Here is a 22,040-nt window from a genome sequence, read left to right as displayed (position 1 = left end):
CATGATCTTTAATATCTCGTTGTACTTACGATTCTTTATGTGAAATAACTGGTATGATGTGACTTGTTTAGTTGATGAAGACATAAATAAAAGATCAAGGACCAGAAAGAGCTGTAACACTCAGTGATGAGCACTCCTGGTCTCATAAACCTAAGTCTTTATTCAACAAAATGGATAGTTCGGTATAAGTCGTAAATGATTTTCCTACATAATTTTATGTACACAAATGTTCCATGATAATATCTTTCAAACTTGGAACAAGAAGAACATTAAATATTTTTTTTATATTTATATTGGATATTAATATGTATTGTATTTATAGTTATTTTGGGTATTAACATGTATTGTATTTATAGTTATTTTGGGTATTAACATGTATTGTATTTATAGTTATTTTGTTTGGCATATAGGGCTTAACTTCTATATATATAAACATGCTCAACTCTTATATATACATGTTTCAACTAAGTGGTCAAAAATAGCAAAAGGATAACACACTTAAGAAATATGGCTGAACCACTCTTTTTCTCTAAATACATACTACACACACAGATATATATGCATATAAATGTACATATATATACTTGTTATAATAGAAGTAATGTATATATATATATACTTATTATAATAAAAGTATTTTGTATATATATATACTTATTATAATAGAAGTATTCTGTATATACATACTTATTGTAATCGAAGTATTCTGTATGTATATATATATACTTATTATAATAGAAGTATTCTGTATATATATATACTTATTATAATAGAAGTATTCTGTATATATATACTTATTATAATAGAAGTATTCTGTATATATATACTTATTATAATAGAAGTATTCTTCATATATATACTTATTATAATAAAAGTATTGTAACAAGTCAGAAGTTATCTGATATTAATATCTGATCATAGTTCGATGTCTTAGAATTAAGTAAAAAGTCTCCTTCACAATTAAGATTGTTTTCCATTACACATCGTTTTTGTTATGCTTCGCAGAACAAATTCAAACGTGTTTACCTTTCTTTTAGTTAATCACATTAAAAATAGCCTGTACTGTTTATGTTATTAAGGCTTACAGATATCTTATGAAACATGGGTCTCGAAACAAAACGTATATACATTTAAAATGTGTTTGAAAGTCAACCTAAGCTTGTAATTAAGATAATAAAATAAAGAATCGCGAGCTCAAGATTAAATATTGATTTCAATAGTTGTAGCATATTCGCAAAATCAGAGCAGCCTGTGAGACACCAACGAACCAAGTTTTTCATTCTCGTGCTAATTAACACAATCAAACTTCATTAATATCTTATACAGGATTGAGAAATAGCACTTAACTTCCATCCCATGCCCCTTTTATTATCTTAATGACATATATTTTTATATACATATATAACTTAATCGAATTTTTATTAGCCTATCATCGTGGCTGGTGAGTCAAATTCAATAGCTCCCTTAGGCCTATCACAAATTCTTTATATAAAGAAATATAACTCCATTTTTTTAAACAATGAACCTTTGTGTTTACAAGCATTTACATTTAACGTCTGTGGCCATACTACTTAACAACTGACAATTATTATTTCCATTTATTTATTTTTAATTTTATTTTATGAAGCCAACAATGGGCCGAATAGCCTTTTCTCACCTTGAATGTTCTTGTGTTTTTAACTGATATTCATTCTGCACTGACCGTTTCAGATTGTAGTTTTTTATGTTAATATATTGTGACAAAACAACAAAACTAATAATATTCTAAATTTTTAGTGCACACCGTTTGTTTATCAGATATGTCGCTAGAAATTGTAGCCCTATTATGGAATGACCTTCAACGCGTCCTCCAGAGAATGTGAAAAAGGTGACACTGCAGTGGTTTGTCTTTTCGAAATAAATCACGAATGAAACAACTTTACGAAAGTGGCATGTTTTAGTCCTTATTATCACCTTGAATCCAATGTGTACAAGAAAGAAGATATAATTCATAACACAATTTCGAAGGCGGGACATGATACTAGTTACCAAACATTAATTCCCTATCTAACTTCAGAAAGAATGTATGTGTATTTAAGCGACTGAATATCATTCGTAACACACCCACATCTTAAAGTATGAGAAATAATTTATGGCATCGGATGGAGTCGAACCCGTTTTGCGAGGCCCAAAATCCAAATCTTTGACACAGAACCAATTTGTATCGAAAAGTTGACTTCAATTGCAGAAAAATAATATTTTAGTTTTATGAAGCTAAAATGCTAAATGATTTACTGACAAATTTTACGATGTAAACAGTAAAACAAGAGTAATATTCATTCTACCATAAAAGCACGTGAATTCAAATAGAAAAGTATGAACTTTGCATATTTAATAACATGTAATTTTTATACGCAATTCATTTTCATTTCAACTTTATGTTCAATTGTGTTTACCGGCATTTCCACTTGTAGATTATATGCATTTCTTGGATACGTATAACCACATGGTTACTGGTTTCCAGTGCTCACTTCTTCTTAGCCCCCCTCCTCCCTGGTGTGACCAACGCATGTTTAAAACTAATTCACTTGTTATATAATTTTTCAAGGTCATACGGCATGATACCGACATGTACTGTCCACATCAAAGGTATATACCGACCGTTATATCAATAAACTTGGACGTTGAGAAATGGTGGCCTGACATCCGTCTGTAGAGTCGCCAAAGGAAGAAATCTATTAAACACAATAACCATAATTTTTGCTTCTCATTTCCAGACACTTTACTGCGTTTCTTTACTGAAAACCGAAATTTAATTGATGCCGGAGGGAAGACTGAGGAATACTTTTGCGATGTTTAACAGCGAATGCATTGTCCACTACTAATTGTTCATTTGTTCTACCTCGCTGCATACCATAACCAGTTTCGCTAGTGTTCAGAAGATAATTTTCCCTTGTGTTCCCATATGTATTGAAATGTTACTCTAACTTTAGCGTCGGTATTCGAACTGGTAGGAATCAGGTGCAAATTTTGTTGTTTCTGACCATGTAATTGCAAAAACCCAATTTAAGTTATAGAAGCTTAGAGAAAATTATCTGTCATTATGTCTCATAAATAAATACATCTTATACATTTTTAGAGGATTATCGCCTGTTATTTAAATGAGTATCCCCCAAATTACTCATATATATATATATATCATAGATGTATCTATTTATTTTTGGTTGGGGTCGCCATTAATTAATTTGTTTGTTTGTTTGTTTTGGAATTTCGTACAAAGCTACTCGAGGGCTATCTGTGCTAGCCGTCCCTAATTTAGCAGTGTAAGACTAGAGGGAAGGCAGCTAGTCATCACCACCCACCGCCAACTCTTGGGCTACTCTTTTACCAACGAATAGTGGGATTGACCGAACATTATAACGCCCCCACGGCTGGGAGGGCGAGCATGTTTGGCGCGAATCGGGCGCGAACCCGCGACCCTCAGATTACGAAGCGCACGCCTTAACGCGCTAGGCCATGCCAGGCTCCATTAATTAATACCAACTTCATGATTCTTAGCAAGAATGAGTTTTATATGCTAGACATTAAATAACTGGAACTTTTACTTTTTTATATTTTTTTCGTAACTATAATTTTATAATTGTGACTGTAAACTCGCAGCACTATTCTACATAGACACTAACAAATTATGGACTGTTTCCAAATTAAATATCCAGTTGAGTAGGCCCTTTTCTTATTTACGCCTTATACACTGTCGTTGAAGTCCCCTGAATTAGATGTTGTTAGAAAGTTAGGTATGATGGATACACGTGACACCAGATTACCAAGACACAAAAGGGTTATTCTGAAGGACAGTGGATCCGAGGATGCATGGTTCTTGTCCTGTTGCCGTAAATCGTTCCCCGTACATTGGAGCCTTGTGTGAATTATGATAATGAATAACAAATCCTACTGTTAGTTAATAGCAGTCGGTAAGTTAGTAGAGCTGAATAGCTAACTGTCTTTCCTCTAGTTTAAAAGCTTAAAATTACTGAACTTGTGCAGGTGGCTTTGTGCGAATTTCCGAATGAAATAAAGATAAGTAAAAGATATTTCGTGTTAATTAGCCACTTAATTAACTATTGGTGAAAAATATATATTTCAATGTTGAATTTCCTCCTCATTACATTTTTAACTCAGTTCAGCAGTTTTTGAATCAGGGTGAGTATATATTTAGTGAGTAAAACATACTTATTTAATGCTTCACTTGTTATTCAAATCTTAATATTGTAATCATTGTGGAATTTAATATCAAAACTCAGGGGAAACACAATTAATTTTTAATAATATAAAATGGGTCCCCTGAGGGATCGACTGTAAGTTTACGAATCTGAAATGCTAAAACCCAGGAATCAATTATGAGAGCAGACAGCCCACTCTTTAGCTTGGCAGTGAGAAACTAAACAGCAGGTTACAAAAATAAGCAAAAGTTGTAATACAGTTTTAAACAACACTGTCGGTTATGATACAAACTTTTATATTGCCAGGACGCGGACTAGAATACTGGGTATTACAATATTAAATAATTTGATTTAAAAAGAAGTAAAACATGCTCGCTCTTTCAGCCGTAGGGCGTTATAATGTGACGGTCAATCCCACTATTCGTTGGTAAAAGAGTAGCCCAAGAGTTGGCGGTGGGTGGTGATGACTAGCTGCCTTCCCTCTAGTCTTACACTGCTAAATTAGGGACGACTAGTGCAGATAGCCCTCGAGTAGCTTTGTGCGAAATTCAAAATCAAACGTCTTTTCTGTAGGTTCCGTTATTTGCGTAAACAATTGTTTTTGTTTGCTGAATGTTGCGTTGATAGTTCTCGTTTATCCTTGTGCAACAAAAATAAAATTCGCGCTCCATGGGTGCGTAATAATAGTGATAGTTAAATCTCACTGTTTGGTCTGATAATAGTAGTCTAAGAATTGACGGTAGTTGATGTTAACCAACTGCTTTATTCTCGTCTATCACTATTATTACGCACCCACGGAGCGCGAATTTTATTTTTGTCAGTAATGTAGCGTTAATCACGGAACTTTAGTTCCACAGTTCGGCACGCTAACAATCTGGCCACGCTTGACCAACTTTTGTAGAATTAATTACATATAGGGTTCGTAATACTCCATAATTTTAAAATATTATTCAATTATATGTTCATTTTATTTCAAAGCTTAAGATAATATTTTCACAGTAAATGAACACTATGTTATTATTTTTAAAACATGCATAGTGTTTTTATTTTCATTAATCTTTGACGGTTTATTCTACAGGTTATAGTTTAAAAATAACCAATATGTTCACTATTTCAATAATTTTTCAGGTTGTCAATAGAGTGGCTTCCCAGCAAGGATTTGATCTAGATCTTGGATATCGGCTATTGGCTGTCTGCGCTGCACAACGAGACAAGTTTACTTCAAAATCAGCATGTAAGTTCAATTTTACGCATTTTCTTTGAAGTTAACGCCGATATCTGTTACTACCACAGACGAGATTGTCTGAGAAAATATTTGTAATCTTTTTACTAAATAGAAGAAATGGAAGTAACATACCCTTGTGCTCACTCGTTATTTGAATAAGAAAGTCCTAAGTTTATTTATGTATATATGTTTTAAAATTAGTTTTAGCGTGAAATGATTATTTATATGTAATGTTTTTTTTCATTATGAGGATGCCCGGTATGGCCAGCTGACTAAGGTACTCGACTCGTAATCCAAGGTTCGTGGGTTGGAATCCCCGTCACACCAAACATCCTCGCCCTTTCAGCCGTGAGAACGTTATAATGTGACGGTCAATCCCACTATTCGTTGGTAAAAGAGTAGCCCAAGAGTTAGCGGTGGGTGGTGATGAATAGCTGCCTTTCCTCTAGTCTGGTACTGCTAAATTAGGGACAACTAGCGCTGATACCCCTTGTGTAGCTTTGCGCTAAATTCAAAACAAACCAATCATAATGAGGAACTTCTTTCAAACTCGTTTTTTTTTCCAACATAACAATGACTCTTTCAGTCGTCAAATGCTGAAGTTACTTTGAGAAATATCATATTAATTTTGTTATTAAGTGCAATTTATAGTTTCAAATATGAAACAACGTCAACTCTTAACATAATTCTATACTGCAATATTTATAAACAGTTTTGACGCTCGTTTAGAATATTTCTTGTTAGTTTGATTTTGTTTTCGAGATCAGTTTGTTGTCAGACTTTTCACATTAAATGTACTCTCTGCTAATTTCCTGTATTTATCAGCTTAATACGAAAGTCTATTAAAATAATCTTCGCAAAAACTAATTTGTGTTGTAATAGTTTTTCTTTGGAAAGAAAATCTGAATATTTTAAATTGAAACTGATAAATACACTGGCAATTTTCGTCCTCACGAGCTAGTGAAATGAATCATTCAGATTTGTTACGTTAAAAGGGGTGAGTTTCTTTCCTAAATCATTTTCCAGGTTATTTGATTCTCGTGTTCGTTTAATGTCCGATTTCGTTATAAATAAATATTATTTTTTATTAGGCGACGTGGCGAATAACTGAACCATCTGAGATGATAAAAAACCATTTAAAATATGTATAGTGACCTAAAACAAATAGTTCTTACTTATATTTAAAATAAAATGTAAACTTATTTATCGTCATGTTGTACAACCAGAATTATAAATGTAATTTACAAATTGTTGCTTTTAGACTCGAAAGAGCTTTTTAAGCCTGCTTTATGAGAAAGTTTGAAACTTTTTGTTTGTTTGTTTAATTGCTTTTGAATTTCGCACAAAGTTTCACGAGGGCTATCTGCGCTAGCCATTCCTAATTTAGCAGTGTAAGACTAGAGGGAAGGAGCTAGTTATCACCACCCACCGCCAACTCTTGGGCTGTTCTTTTACCAATTAATATAGGGATTGACTGTACATTATAACACTCTCGCGACTGAAAGGGCAAGCATGTTAGGCGAATATTCGAATCCGCGACCTTCAGATTACGAGTCGAGCGGCCTAAACACCTAGCCATGCTAAACTTACTTATTAATAACTATAATGTGAGCGTATTGAATGTTTCTGATTGCTTAAAAATTTTGTTAAACAATCCTGAAAGCAAAACAAACAAAACTGAAGTCCCGTACTACAGTGTGAATTAGAAGTTTACGAACTTATAGTTCTAAAACCCGGGTTTCGATACTCGTGGTGGGCAGAGTACAAACAGCCAGTTGTGTAGTTTTGTCCTTAAATAAAAATAAAATATAGTGTGAAATAAGCTTTTCATTCTAAAGATAATCACGACAGTTCAAAATGTTGTCATTTATTTAATAATACTTTAAGATAGACTGTGTGAGATGTAAAGAACTGATAAACGTTAAGAACCTAATATTCAAAATATGGTTAACTTTAGACGATTTATGTACTGTATCAGATTGACAAAACACAATGAACACTGAAGTCACGTGTGGAACAAAGATGTTTTACTGATTTCAATATCTTTAAACGTGAATAATATTATATAAAACCACACGTAGAAGCCGTATAAAATTATAATGAATCGAATAGATTAACCATTTTTGATTTCGAAATAATACTAAAAAATATGCAAATATTTACCATGGCTCACTTTTGTAACGAAAGGTGGTCATACATTAGAAAATATCTACTTTCTAAATTTGCTGTAAAAAAAAAAAAACCTAACCATCGAAACTTCACAAAAAACATTCCCAGAACAGGTTATGAGACTGAGCTTTTATGCTCTCAGTAATTGCAGCGGTGGAACAACTTAAAGTCACCGCTAAGTGAAGTGTGTCTGGGTTCTTGTAAAGCGGAGACTATAACTTCGTGGAAAGGATACGTTTCTCGTCTTCACGGCTGAGACAAAAGAAATTTGTAAGAGGAGACAAGTTGGGATAAAGTATGTACCAGAAGAGAAGGTGTTGGAGGCTATTTTTATATTTTTTATGTTATTCGAGAACGTAGCCAAGACTTATTTATGGCCTTCAGTCTTTAAGACGTTTTGTCTTTAGTTTTAATTCATGTCATGACAACTCAAGCATTGCAAACATTGAGGAAGGTAATTTCCCAACACTAACCAATGTTAACTTCAATTCTTCAAGAACCTATTAAAATTGTCGTATTTCTTCAGATTGACACCAGAGTGCACGGAAATGGAAAAATTCGAATTCTGTAATGTTTAAGTGTAGCTATGCTATTTTTGTTTTTAAGTTTTGTAATACAACTGTGTATTTCGTCTCTGTTTATTAATGGTAAGAATAAATGAACTGTTTTTACAACCATTGATCCTGTTCGTTAAGGGCCTGGCATGACCCGATGGTTAAGGCACTCGACCCGTAATCCGACGGTCTAGGGGTTGAATCTCCGTCACACCAAACATGATCGCCCTTTCAGAATTTGCGGTGGGTGGTGATGACTAGCTGCCTTCCCTCTAGTCTTACACTGCTAAATTAAGAACGGTAACCCTCATGTTGCTTTGAGCGAAATTCAAAACAAACCAAACCTGTTTATTAACTAGTTTGTTTGTTTTTGAATTTCGCACAAAGCTACTCGAGGGCTATCTGTGATAGCCGTCCCTAATTTAGCAGTGTAATACTAAAGGGAAGGCAGCTAGTCATCACCACCCAACGCCAACTCTTGGGCTACTCTTTTACCAACGAATAGTGGGATTGACCGTAACATTATAACGCCCCCATGGCTGACAGGGCGAGCATGTTTGGCGCGACGGGGATGCGAACCCGCGACCCTCAGATTACGAGTCGCACGCCTTAACACGCTTGGCCATGCCGGGCCGTTTATTAACCAACGACGAGAAAGAGGTCAAAGAGAACCTGACCCTCCAGAGTACGAGCATATCAAACACCGAGAAAGAGAGCGATGATGACTCACGACTTTCCCTAATTTATTTTATCTCGTTAATACTAATTTAATAATATGCACAAAGTTATAGGTGTCATATGTATCACACAGCGTAAAAATTTTATAAAGATTTTTGAAAATTACCAAATATATGTTACAGCATATAGTTATAGTTTCTTTTACCATCACAATGTGTTAAAAATTTCGCTATAATTTTCATTGCATTTGTTTAATATACTAAAAATAACTTGTGAGAGTATTGGCCTTCATGGAACCTCTTCAACCTAAATGACATCTGCATGGAATAAATGGAAAGCCAAAACTCCCTCTAAATAAAGTACAGCCACCGTTAACTTTGAACTACTGTACAAAGAGGCCACCAGGAAGCAACATCACTGTTTGGCTCTAAAGCAATTGCATGCAAGTTGTATGATACACCCACAACAGAAGATTTAGAGTGTGTCCAACAGTGCGAACCTTGGACCTTCCAGTCAGAGGTTTTATATACTGTGATTAGGATAGGTAATACCACATCACGACAAAATTCATGAGGTTTATGTAATTGGAAAGAGAAAGCAAATGTTCTCATTGCATATTGGGTCATTTGAGTAAGTTCATTCAATGCATTTCCATGATTAGTTGAAGTGAAGAATCCGAAAACGTGTCCTTTTCAGACTACCATTTCTTTTGTGAAAGAGATTTTTCGTGACCTGTATGTAACAGGAAATATATATGTACATAATGAAGGATTAATGTATGTTATAACAAATAATTGTGTTAAACGTGACTCCCTTCAGTCTGACGTCTCATTCTGTTAATTCACGTAGATCAACCAGTACGGTTTTCTCCTTAGTGTCATCGATCTCTCAACCTTAGGTCAGGTGTAGACTATAATCTGGAAAAGTCATCGCTCATCTGTGATCGTCTACTAAATACATCGTAAGATAGTTGAGTGTATTGGTTTGAATAGTCGTAAGTGTAATGATGACCTTTTCCAGCGACTTAAAAAACGTCACCACCAACATCATGTTTGTTTCTTTACCTGTAGTTTCTTCCATACCAATTTTTGGTCAACAAGTACTTTCCATGTTTACTTCAAAGCTTGAATATGTCTTAACTACTCAAGTACTGGCAGAGAATTTGGCATTTGATTTTTGTTGTTTTTGTTAATATTCTTGTGGCTTTAAACTATATCAATATTTTAAAGTAATGTTAGTGTAGTAGCAAATTATTTCTAAAAACAAATCTTGTGAAATGCTAACATTTCTAAACTTTTTCCATGTCCCAACTGATACAACTTAATAACGTTAACAACGCGTTTGTACTAACCTGCTATAACGTTAACAACGCGTTTGTACTAACCTGCTATAACTGGTTTCAAAGAATCTCATTGTCCAGGGCCCGTCGCACCAAATATGCTCGCCCTTTCAGCCGTGGGGGCGTTATAATGTTACGGTCAATCCCACTATTCGTTGGTAAAAGAGTAGCCCAAGAGTTAGCGGTGGGTGGTGATGACTAGCTGCCTTCCCTCTAGTCTTACACTGCTAAATTAGGGACGGTTAGCGCAGATAGTCCTCGAGTCGCTTTGCGCGAAATTCAAAACAAAACAAACTCATCGTCCAGCCCAACTGACGAGGTCTGATACGAAACGAAAAAGCCTCACGGACAGTGAGTAAATCGTGAGACACGAAAGATAGATTTTAAATACCAGTTGATATGTAACACAAATTTTAGGCCAAATTTTTTAATGCTTCACAAATTTTCGGTGTTAAACCATAACTTTTATTAACCAGTTCAAGTTTTTAGTACGTTTTTACACGTTCCCAACAGATGGCACCACTTCTCACATTTAATTTTTTTTTCTTTGTTCGGAGACGGTCGTCAAAAACAGTGATTACGAAGTTATCATTTTGATCTTTCGTTGTAAAGGCGAAACACTAATCACATATCATATAATTTACCTATCTATCTAAATATTGCATCGATATTTTTACCTTCTTCCGAAGTTATTGGTGGAAGTTTATACACTGTGCTTGGATGACAAAGTGCCATTTCATCAGCACTTTATGAAAAACAAAAATCTGCATTAGTGTTAGTAAAGGTTGCGAGTGTGCACCGTGTACAGTGCTTAGCTCCGTGTACAATGTTTAGCTCCGTGTATATTCAATCAGATTTTTGTTTTTTTTTAATCCGAACAAACAGTTTTAAAAAAAACCCAACAACAACAGATGGCATTCAGCACCGTCGTTTTCTGTATACAGCGAATCTAAGGCTAGTATATCTGGGCACGCTGCCAGTTAGCCAGTGAATATTTTAAAGGCGAAGGAAGGAAGCTTGAGCGTGAACTTGAGCAGTGGGCAGCTGTCGTAATCGTGAACCCAAACTAGAAACAGATAGTGAAATGCACAGGCTTCTCAGACGAAAAATCAATAGAATCCTCTCACTGCTTTAGGATCACGCTGCAGCGGAGGGCGGGCAGGGAAGAGTGGCACGCGCTTGGTTATTGTTAAGTGCTGTGGTGAAAAGGAGGTTTTGTTACCAAGTGATACTAGTTTGTTTGTATGGTTAGTAAGCCTAAAACGAGTGTTTTTGTTGTACCTTAAATTGTTTAGTCCATTCCATAATACACTTGAATGAACAAACAATACACCGTGTTCAGATATCGTTTTATACGCGAGTGTTTGTACTTTTATAATTAATATTTGCTTCTGATCAAAGCAAGCTACCCAAATAAGTAAGAATTAAAAATCAGACCATTAATGAATGCAGATTATTTGATACACTGTTCGTACCATCACAGTTAGAGTGACTCAACTATATTTGCTATTCTCGCAATTAGCTATTAGTTATAATATCAGTTTCTTTGTTTGTTCTTCAGGTAGAATCATTATAAATTGAATGGATGGGTGAATATATTAAACAGATAGAGAGGGCTAACGCACTGATAAATTAATTAACAATATAATAAAAGACTAACCAATCAAGAGGTAGCATTATCAGATATAGGAACTCGTTGAAAGCTATTTTTATTCACTACAACAATCAACATTTGATGCACGATTTACAGTTTTAAACCTACACAACTTCTCCACTTCATATATAAATTTAGCTACATAAATATACGATATAATTAGTTATTAAAACTGAAACATATATCTATATTAGTGCGACCAATCTTAGTAATCTTACGAAAAGTTATGTGTGTCATCTGGTGGAAACCGTATCAAAAGATAACCTTGTAAGACAGCTTGCAAGATTTGAATACAACGCCACAGTTGTGTATACGTAATACTCTTGTGTATTTTTTTTTTTTAACACAAATCAGTTAGAGTCTCAACTACGTCAGTTATACGTCGTCAGTAGCGGATATGCAAAGGTAAGAATTATTGATACACGTTGTAATTATTAATTTATAAATAGATTTGATCATTGTTTACAAGTGTAAGCTCAGCTGTCATATGTAATCACCAATTACCGCTAACGCCTGTCCGCCTTACCATTTTCCACAATATCAAAAGTGGGTGATGTTGCCATAGCAACACCAAGAAGTAGAAAGTTGGTGTCCTTGGATTCTGGCTGTGGAAATTAAACTTGAACTTCGCTCATGTAGGCTACAGAGGGAGGCATTCCAATACCAATTCAAAACAAATGATACCGGTTTCCGTTTTATTTTAACACAGTTTATAGCATCAAAACTAATGATACCGGTTTCCGTTTGATTTTAACATAGTTTATATTATCAAAACTAATGATACCGGCTTCCGTTTTATTTTAACACAGTTTATAACATCAAAACTAATGATACCGGTTTCCGCTTAATTTTAACATAGTTTATAGCATGTTGATCATCCCAACCTACACAAACTATTTTAATGTTCTGGAAGCAGTACCACACGTTACGTCAAACGTGTGGGTTTTACAGGCGCTCTTGTTTCACTGTAACGTTTCTATGATTAACACTCCTATGAAAAGTGGGGCCTAATAGGCCCCAGAGCAACTTGAAAGGTTATTAATATTAGGCTAATACTTTTGTATTTAAATGAAATTTAAATGATATTTAATGAAATGAAATCAAATGAAATAGCAATTTCATTTGAATACAAATTTATTAGTCAAATATTAATAACCTTTCAAGTTGCTCTGGGGCCTATTAGGCCCCACTTTTTGTAGGAGTGTTAAACAACTTTCTTCACTCTTACAAAGAAAGAGTTCAATAAACTCCCGCGAATTTACTTTTAAATAACCTATTGACTTCCAGACAACTTTATAAAAGGATTATCTGATTAATCAGTTTCGCAACGAATATTTTGTGAGGAGTACATAAACTAACACTTTGTAAAAAGTACAGTCTGTGTAAGTTAACGTTTTGTAGGGAGTACAGGACTGTATGAGTTAACTTTTTGTGACAAGTACAGTCTGAGTAAGTTAACGTTTTGTAACGAGTACAGGCTGAATAAATTAACATTCTGTTTCGTTACTCTCTACCTCCAACTAACAAAAAATTATTGGTAGTTTTAATACTATTGTATAGGTTTTTGAAATAAAGCACCAGAAGTGTCTTGTGGTTGAATTCCATTAGATTCATTTTAAATATGCCCCCTCCTCAGTGGCACAGCGGCATGTCTGCTGACTCACAACGCTACAAATCGAGTTTCGATACCCGTGATGACAAAAGCAAGACAACCCCCAATGTGTATCTTTGTGTTCAAACAAACGAAGAAACTTTTAAGTGTATTGGTTTTTCACTTAAAAATTCGATAATTTGTTTTTCTGTTAAATATACATCAGTGTTTAGTTGATTAAAATAACTTTTCGGGAATAAGTATAGAGTTATCTCATTGTCCCTAAAGGTTTCCAAAAAGGAGTCTAATCCAACTCGAGGAGTCTAATCCAACTAGTCTAATCCAACTCGTCTAATCTAACTAGTCTAATCCAACTAGTCTAATCCAACTAGTCTAATCCAACTCGTCTAATCTAACTAGTCTAATCCAACTCGTCTAATCTAACTAGTCTAATCCAACTAGTCTAATCCAACTCGTCTAATCTAACTAGTCTAATCCAACTCGTCTAATCTAACTAGTCTAATCCAACTAGTCTAATCCAACTCGAAGACTCATCTTCTCTTCGTCGACAACATTTATATGTGTTTTTGTAAAATTTTGTTGGAAAAGAGCGGGAATTAAAAATCGAACGTTGATGACTTGCTAATACCTTAAGTGATGTATTCTGTTTAGACCTTAAGCAGGTACAGTTACTCTAAATGAGAGTCGAAAGTGTTGTGGCCACCTAGCGTAATGAACTTCTTGATACATCTTCTGATAAAACAGTAATTAATGGCAGCAGACCTAAACTCTCCTTGTTGACTCCCTGGCGATTTTCTGGAGTAATTAATGCCTTATTATGCAATTAATGACCTTATATAAGACTAATTACCTTTTAAGCTAACCTACTGTTCTAAAACGGGTGCTTTAGAACTCTTAGTTAGCTATTGTAGGAATTAGTTACATATGCTCATCGTAAAGCGGACTTATAAAGCTTGTTGAAATAAAATAATATTTGACTCGTGAACAGTTATGTTATGTGTAAGAAAATATTCATTCGATATACTTAAGGGTGTTCAATCAGTTTAATGAACGTTTTTACCGAATTGAGAATAACATGTTTATTCTACAAGTACCGGAAACGCTAAAAATCTTATTAATCAGAGGTTGAAGGTTTAGATGGAAATTAAATAATGGTAAAAATCAATTAACAAACAAGTTTCGTTCACGGCAAAAATTATACATTAAAACTAGGCTTATCTTCATGAAGTTTTAGTTTCTGTATATCACAAAATACTTTACTTCGCTCAGAACACCGGCCACTGTTTTTTTTTTCTTATTTCTGTATTTGCTTTTTGCTTTTGAATATAGCGCAAAGCTACTCGAGGGCTATCTGCGTTAGCCGTCCCTAATTTTGCAATGTAAGACTATAGGGAAGGCAGCTAGTCATCACCACCCACCGCCAACTCTTGGGCTACTCGTTTACCAATGAATAGTGGGATTGACCGCCACATTATGACGCCCCCACGGCTGAAAAGGTGAGCATGTTTGACACGACGGGGATACGAACTCGCGACCCTCAGATTACGAGTCGCACGCCTTAACCCACCTGGCCATGCCGGGCCATTTCTGTATTTTGAAATCCTTAGTGGCACAGCGGTATGTCTCCGGACTTACAACGGTAGATACCGTGTTTCGATACGCGTGGCAGGCGTAGCATAGACAGCCCATTGTGTAGTTTTACGCTTAACTTCAAACAGCAACACATTATTATTCATCTCTCTCGCGCACACCTACAGCATCTGCGTCGATAATTTGTTTTAGAGCAAAATCGCATTGAGCTATGGCTATCTGCTGTAATCAAACCCTGAATTTTAGCGCTATAGGTCGGTAACTTACCGATGGAACACGTCTATAGACACAAGTGCAAACTTTGTAATATTTTCAGTATAAATATATATAATATGAAACAAGGAACAATTAAAACAGAGGTAAAGAAATATCCAAGTTCATACTATACAAGTTGATGTTTAAGGAATGGATCTCCGAACTTATAACACTGTAATTCGAGATTCGATCCAAATGGCCACAGCTCAGATAGCTTTTATGCGTCATTTTGTTTGAACCAAACCGCGTGAATGAAAGTATTAACAACATTATTTTGTTGGTTTAGGTAGTGTTATATAACACGAGTTTTCCTCAAGTAAAAAAGCAGTTTCTGTTTTCAGTAAAATGTTTATTCCCTCACTATGAAGACTATTTTTGACACCGCTGACACCTCCAAAAACAAACATAGAATTAGCTCCAAACCATGACAATTGTATTGATGATAATGTGGTAAATTTAAGATTTCTGGTAAATTGATGTAGACCTACCTCAGGTTTAAACAAACCTAGATAAATTGTTTTGCCAATAGCCATGTAAACGATTATGGAAAGTTTAGTCCGAAATTATACAGTGTATCTCGGCGCGTGTAAGTGACATTAAATCCCACAATACCCGGCTGCAGACGATTTATTGCTGCGATTTGGGAGGACTTCATTATATTTTTTCAACCTTACTACCGAGTTCGTAAGGCTTTGCATTATTTTATCTTTGTGGCGCTAATGTTAATAATACGTTCAAACGCACAAGCTCGATCATGTAAAAAGTGTGGTCGTTAGATACCATCTCACGAAACGTGTCCTTTAAGGCTATTATGTTATCGAAAGTAATAAACAAGACAACAAAAGCCAGTTCAGTTAGGGCACAGCCAAGATGGCTAGAGTGCGAGGCCGTACATCTGAGAGTTTGTGGTTTCTGCCCCGTTACAAAGAAAGTCGTGTTTCGCACTTAAGGTCTGTATGGACGTCATAAAAGATTCAAACAGCAGTATTTAACGAGACAAAAGTAGCCCTAGAGTTGGCGGTGGGTACTAATGATTTACGGCATTTTTTCTAAGGTAAAGCACGTTGTTCTTGTAGCTTTGCACTGATATATGAACGCTTGAATTTAATAATATCACGTTAAAGAACACTTGCTACAGATAACTACAAGTATAGAATAGCACTTTGAGCAAGCACCACATACTTCTTCTGTATGTACTTACTGATTTCATTTATTGTCACTTGTTAGAATTTAAAAACGGATAATATACGTTTGAAGGTTTACTGTAAAATGCGTTTTAAGTTTTTGCTTATATAAGTTAGGCCCAGCATGGCCAGGTGGTTAAGGCGTTCGACTTTTTATCCAAGGGTCGCGGGTTCGAATCCCCCTCCCACCACACACGTTCGCCTATTCAACCATGAGGGGAAGTTATAACGTGATGATCAATCCAACTATTCTTTGATAAAAGAGTAGCCTAAGAGTTGGCAGTGGGTGGTGATGACTAGCTGCATTCCCTCTAGTCTTACACTGCTAAATTAGGGATGGCTAGTGCAGATAGCCCTTGTGTAGCTTTGCACGAAGTTCAAAACAAACTTATATAAGTTTAAAGACATATTTTCAATAACCAGACGATGTTGTTCTTACTTTCTTTCAATTAAGACTGGTAAGCAACTACTTGAATTATATTTACTAGAAACCTCTTAAACAAATATGACACAAAGTGAATCAAATCGAAGGAAACCTTATCGCAACTTACATACTTATAAATTAAGATTGGGCATTCAAACTGAACTGACCCGGCATGACCAGGTGGGTTAAGGCGAGCGACTCGTAATCCGAGGGTTGCGGGTTCGAATCCCCATCATATCAAACATGTTCATCCTTTCAACCATGAGGGCATTATAAGGTGACGGTCACTCCCACTATTCTTTAGTAAAAGAGTAGCCCAAGAGTTGCCGATGGGTGGTGCTGAATAGCTGCCTTCCCTCTAGTCTTACACTGCTAAATTAGGAATGACTGGTGCAGATAGCCCTCGAGTAGCTTTGCGCAAAATTAAAAAACAAACAAACTGAACTTAAGAATAAGAATGAAACAGTCATCAAGTAGAATTGAAGCTCCTTATAACCCTTATATAAAAGTTATATGTTTAAGATTTATTTTGTACAAAGAATTATCTGGGAATAGCCTTCAATGATTTTGAGCTGACAAACTAGACAAAAGGCAGTTAGTCAACAGTAGCCTCTGACAACTCTGGGCTACACATGTTTAATGGGTTTGACCATTACTCTCATAAAATGCTCATGGTGTTTAAGTGTGGGGCACAATTTCTCAGGCAACAAGGTGCAAACCATGAATCATTGAATTCACAACCTAAGTTTCATTAGCAATAGACCAAGTCCAGCTCTAAAGAAACTCAATCTTGTATTTATTACACCTCACTTGTTGGATTAGTGGTAAATGTTAGGTCTTTGGAGATATGTTTGAAAGGAAACACAGACTCTCAAAAGTTCCTTTATGTTCCCTTCTAATTTTTCTATTGATTAAAGCCTGTTTTAAAAAATAGTTTATATACATAGTAATAGAAGAAAGTGTAGAGTTACCTAAACTTTCATTTTACGTTTGACAATATATGTTTTAATTGTTTTGTTTTTTGTGTGTTTTTCATAACTAAACCTATAATCAATGTATCAAGGTTTTTGTGAGACAGAGGCTTTCAATAAAACACTTGCATCTGGAAGAATAAAATTAGTTACAGAAGTGTACAGCAAGCATGTGACAAAGAACATTTTTATTTCTTAAGCAAGTTATTTTGTTGTTTATTTTTATATGACAGCTTCTGAATAACTTAGTGATTCCTTGATTGTTGTAGTTAACAAAAGTGAACCCATTTGAATAAAGTATTTATATGATACAACATTTTCTGGTTAGTTTAAAGACTGTCCCACAGTCCTATATTGCCCATGCCACTAATAATTCTCATTATACATTAAATAAGAAATAACCCCAACTTATACCAGTTTGTACAGACTTCTGTACTACATACTTGTTAGATATAGACTACTATTCCATGGTAGAGGTAATACCAAAGTTTGTCGAGGGGAATATAAGCTCACTGAAATGAACACTGGTTTTGTAACCTTAGCATGGGACGATGAGTCGAGAAAGTATATGGCTGTGTACCATATTATGTTCATTAGAGCATTATAACTATGTGCAGAACACTTTCACAAGTATTTTGTTTACATTTTCTTGAATATATGTGAATAAAGTTGTAGTATTTTACAGTTATGGGAGGGTAAAAACATGGCATATCAGCCACATAATTAGTGACATAAGATCGAATACAGGCTTGATGCATGTTGGCCTAGCATCTGTGGATGTAGAATCCAATCCACAAAGCTTGTAAGGCTTCAAACTAGTTATTTCCTGCTTCTATACCAATCCCTCCACTGGTTTCCATTTCAAGAACATAATGATTACAACCAAAGTTACAGTTCCAGAGTAAAATTATCACTACCGTAACTTCATATCTGTTGTTTATGGAATCACACGTGAAGACTGCTTTTTTTATTTGAAACCAGTATGATTATATTTTGCATTTCAATTTTTCCTGTAAAGTACCTACTGAACTTCTTTAAAAATAATTTCACAGCTGAATGGATATACTGGGGTAGAGTAGAGACTTTGGAATAGTACTCTTTGTAAATGCCCAAATCTGCCTTTAACTCAAAGATCTAAACAACTAGTGGCAGCTCTAATTCTAAGCTAACTGGACAACCATGTAGGGTCCACCAGTGCTAAATGGACATATTCAAGAGATCCACCTAGAATTTATATGTATCTATTTGAAATGAGAAAAAATGAGTGAATTTCATAAAAAAAACGTAATAAAACAGGTGCTAGCAGTGTATAGGACATTGTAAAATTGTGCTTGTATATATTTGGGCCCATGTTGAATTCCTGCCTAGATGTTAAAATCTTTCAAAGATGCCACAGCGAAAACTCAACATTCAAACTCAAACTTTCTTTCTAATCTGGTAGAAGTACCAGTCCTAGTCACTATACTTTTCCACAATAGCAGGGACATCATCTAGTGGTTAGGAAACCCACTTTATCAGATAAGCATGTAATATAACTGCTAACAATAAAGAATGGTCTGTGGTTTTCTCTTGAGTGTTCAGCTGTATTATTTGTATTGAGTTAGCAAGAAATACTGTTGTAAGAAAAGTAATTGTCACAATACACTACACTGATATCTCACTACCGAACATTGCTTATAAAGTTAGAAATGCAACTTTCTTTCACTATTTGAACCATGCAGTTACCCCACATACTGTTCTTATTGTTCTGTATTTGAAAACAGCTATCATAGAATCTCCTGCAGACTTCTTACCATGAGTCACTAGTAAACAATTCACCAAGCAAGAAATGCCACTTGTTTTTAAATCACTTGGCTTTCCACTGAACAATAACTGGTAAAGTAACCAGTCCCAACTATATTAATAAGGAGAACAACATCAGTCCCTTTAACTGATCATTAGACTACTTCATCTATTCCTCTTCTGGCATTCCCCACCTAATAATTAAAGAACTGTTAGACATGTATTGTCATAATGTTCCTTTCCATCACGTGATTAGAGATCATATAAGACAGCGTTTTTATGTTTTTACCCAGATCTAATTCCTGAAGCAACTATTAGACATGTATTACCGTAATGTTCCTTTCGATCATTTGATTAGAGATCATGTAAGACAGTATTTTTACTCGGATCTAATTCCTGAAGTGAGCAAATCTCTCAGAAACACATCAATAGAGAAAGTTAGTTTGTTGATGTAATCAAAGCACTTACAAACATTATTGTAGCTTGTAGTCTGCCCAATTCAGCCATTCATACATGGGATATGAACCAGTAAAACCGTACACAAGTTACTTTCATACTGTTATTAAAAACCATATTGAATCACCAGGCTCAAGATTTTGTTCCACTCTAATTCTATCATAACATCTCTTTATTTCCATAGTAAATATACAGCTGATTTACCTTACTGCTTATGTGCAAGTTGATTTGTGCTAATAATTACAAGATGTGAACATTCTACATATTTATGCAAACAATACATTTCATCTACACTGGATTGTTGTTGAACTATCAGTTTTATCCCAGCAGATGCCAATCAGATGAAAGAAGGTTGGTGGCAAATGATGGATGTAGCAGCTGTTTTGAATCACTGAAGTCTGACAGAAAGACTCTCTATTGCTGACCATATTAGACTCAAGGACAGTGGGTTGTCCACATTATACTGAGAAGTAGCTCTGGTACTTACGACCATGCAAATGCAGCTCCTTGGTATGATGTGGGATTAGTATATTATGTTCTTGTCATCTACTATGGTGATACAACTAGTGCATAAAGTTGTGTTTAATTTATAAATCTAGCTCAACCTGTTCAAGAAGTTGTCTTTCTGATTGCTGGCATTATTTCAAAGCTGTTCTGTAATTATATGAATTTATTTTTATTCTGAATGATAATTGGCATGATATCATAAACAGAAGTGCTGTAGACCAGTCATGTACTGAAAATTATTGTGGCTTTACCACGTCTGAAAGATAATGCACAATTTCTTGCACTTATGAAGTCACTGGTTTAAGGTTGTAGTAGCAACACAAAATTAGTGCAAAGACAATATATCAACAAATTGTATGTGAAGTTGGATATTGTATTTGTAATACCAACTGGTCTTCTTGTAGGGACAACACATTAGGACATAGGCACAAGTGACACAGGTACAATAAACTACTGCAGGAATAAATTTGAGCAGCTGCTAAAGAATGGAATAATACAATGTTCATAAAATGCTTTGACCTCCTCCAGTAATCATTGTAAAGAAGAAGAAAAACTAAAGTTTGGTGAGAACTCTTAAGCAGTAATATATATCAGTGCCTTTCTTTTGTTATAAATGAACAAATGTCTACATATGCTAGTATTTGCCTGTTGGATCAGTGTACTAGATGTGGCTTCTAGTTACTGGAAAGTTAAAATGAATAGTTAAACTATACATTAACAATAATTCCAATACTAGAAAGTGTTTTATGAATTCTGCACAATCTTGTTTCGTTTTTGTAATGGACTTGTGACTTTTGAGAGGATGATGAAGCTTATGCTTCAGAACTTCAGAGAAATAGATGTTTCATCCATTTTGATAACATTTTGGGTTTTGGCACACATTTCAGGCCATCTTAGAATGTAAGTTTGCCACAGAAATAAGTTTTGTCAAAAGCAAAATGTTCTTAAAATCCAAGTGTTGCCCCATATATATCTATAACTAAGTTTACCTATGATCACTTCCTCATAATTCATGGATGATATATCTGGGAAAGCTTTCTCATCTATTTAACTCAAGTCATCCACTCAAGTGGCAAAATATTTTAACACTTATACCTTTAAGAATTACTACTTAGCCAAGAGGTGTTGGGAATCTATTGCTGAATTATCAAAATATACTATAGCATTTGGTAATGCACTGCCTGTTCATGAATTTATCCATTCCCTGCCACAATATACCTAAAATGTTCAAAGAAATGTTCCACACACACACGTCTGCCCTTTTAAACACTGGTGAGTTAATCTGTTGCACATCATGATAATATCTGCCACCAATGTTCTTAATGGTATGCAGTTGATGCACTGTCAGAATCAAAAAATCCCTTATTTCATTCAGAAGTCTGGAAAAACATGCACTCTGACAAATGTGGTGTTATTGGCTGAAATTTTCTAAAAATCTCAT

At 34.9% G+C, this 22,040-nt stretch overlaps 1 protein-coding gene across 10 annotated transcripts in view; it reads left to right on the top strand.

The window, feature by feature from the left end:
• Positions 1–22,040, top strand: part of LOC143256056 (zinc finger MIZ domain-containing protein 1-like) — a 181,290-nt gene that overhangs the window by 89,003 nt on the left and 70,247 nt on the right. For all 10 annotated transcript variants that reach the window (XM_076512720.1, XM_076512721.1, XM_076512710.1 and 7 more), the window contains one exon: positions 5,328–5,433. In XM_076512720.1, coding sequence (XP_076368835.1) covers positions 5,328–5,433 — 106 coding nt within the window. The remainder of the gene's footprint in view (positions 1–5,327; positions 5,434–22,040) is intronic.

The sequence above is a fragment of the Tachypleus tridentatus genome, chromosome 7 (assembly GCF_004210375.1).
Source record: "Tachypleus tridentatus isolate NWPU-2018 chromosome 7, ASM421037v1, whole genome shotgun sequence".
In the NCBI taxonomy this organism is placed as follows: domain Eukaryota; kingdom Metazoa; phylum Arthropoda; class Merostomata; order Xiphosura; family Limulidae; genus Tachypleus; species Tachypleus tridentatus.
The sequence above is the reverse complement of the archived record's forward strand: the minus strand, read 5'-3'. Positions and strand labels throughout refer to the sequence as shown.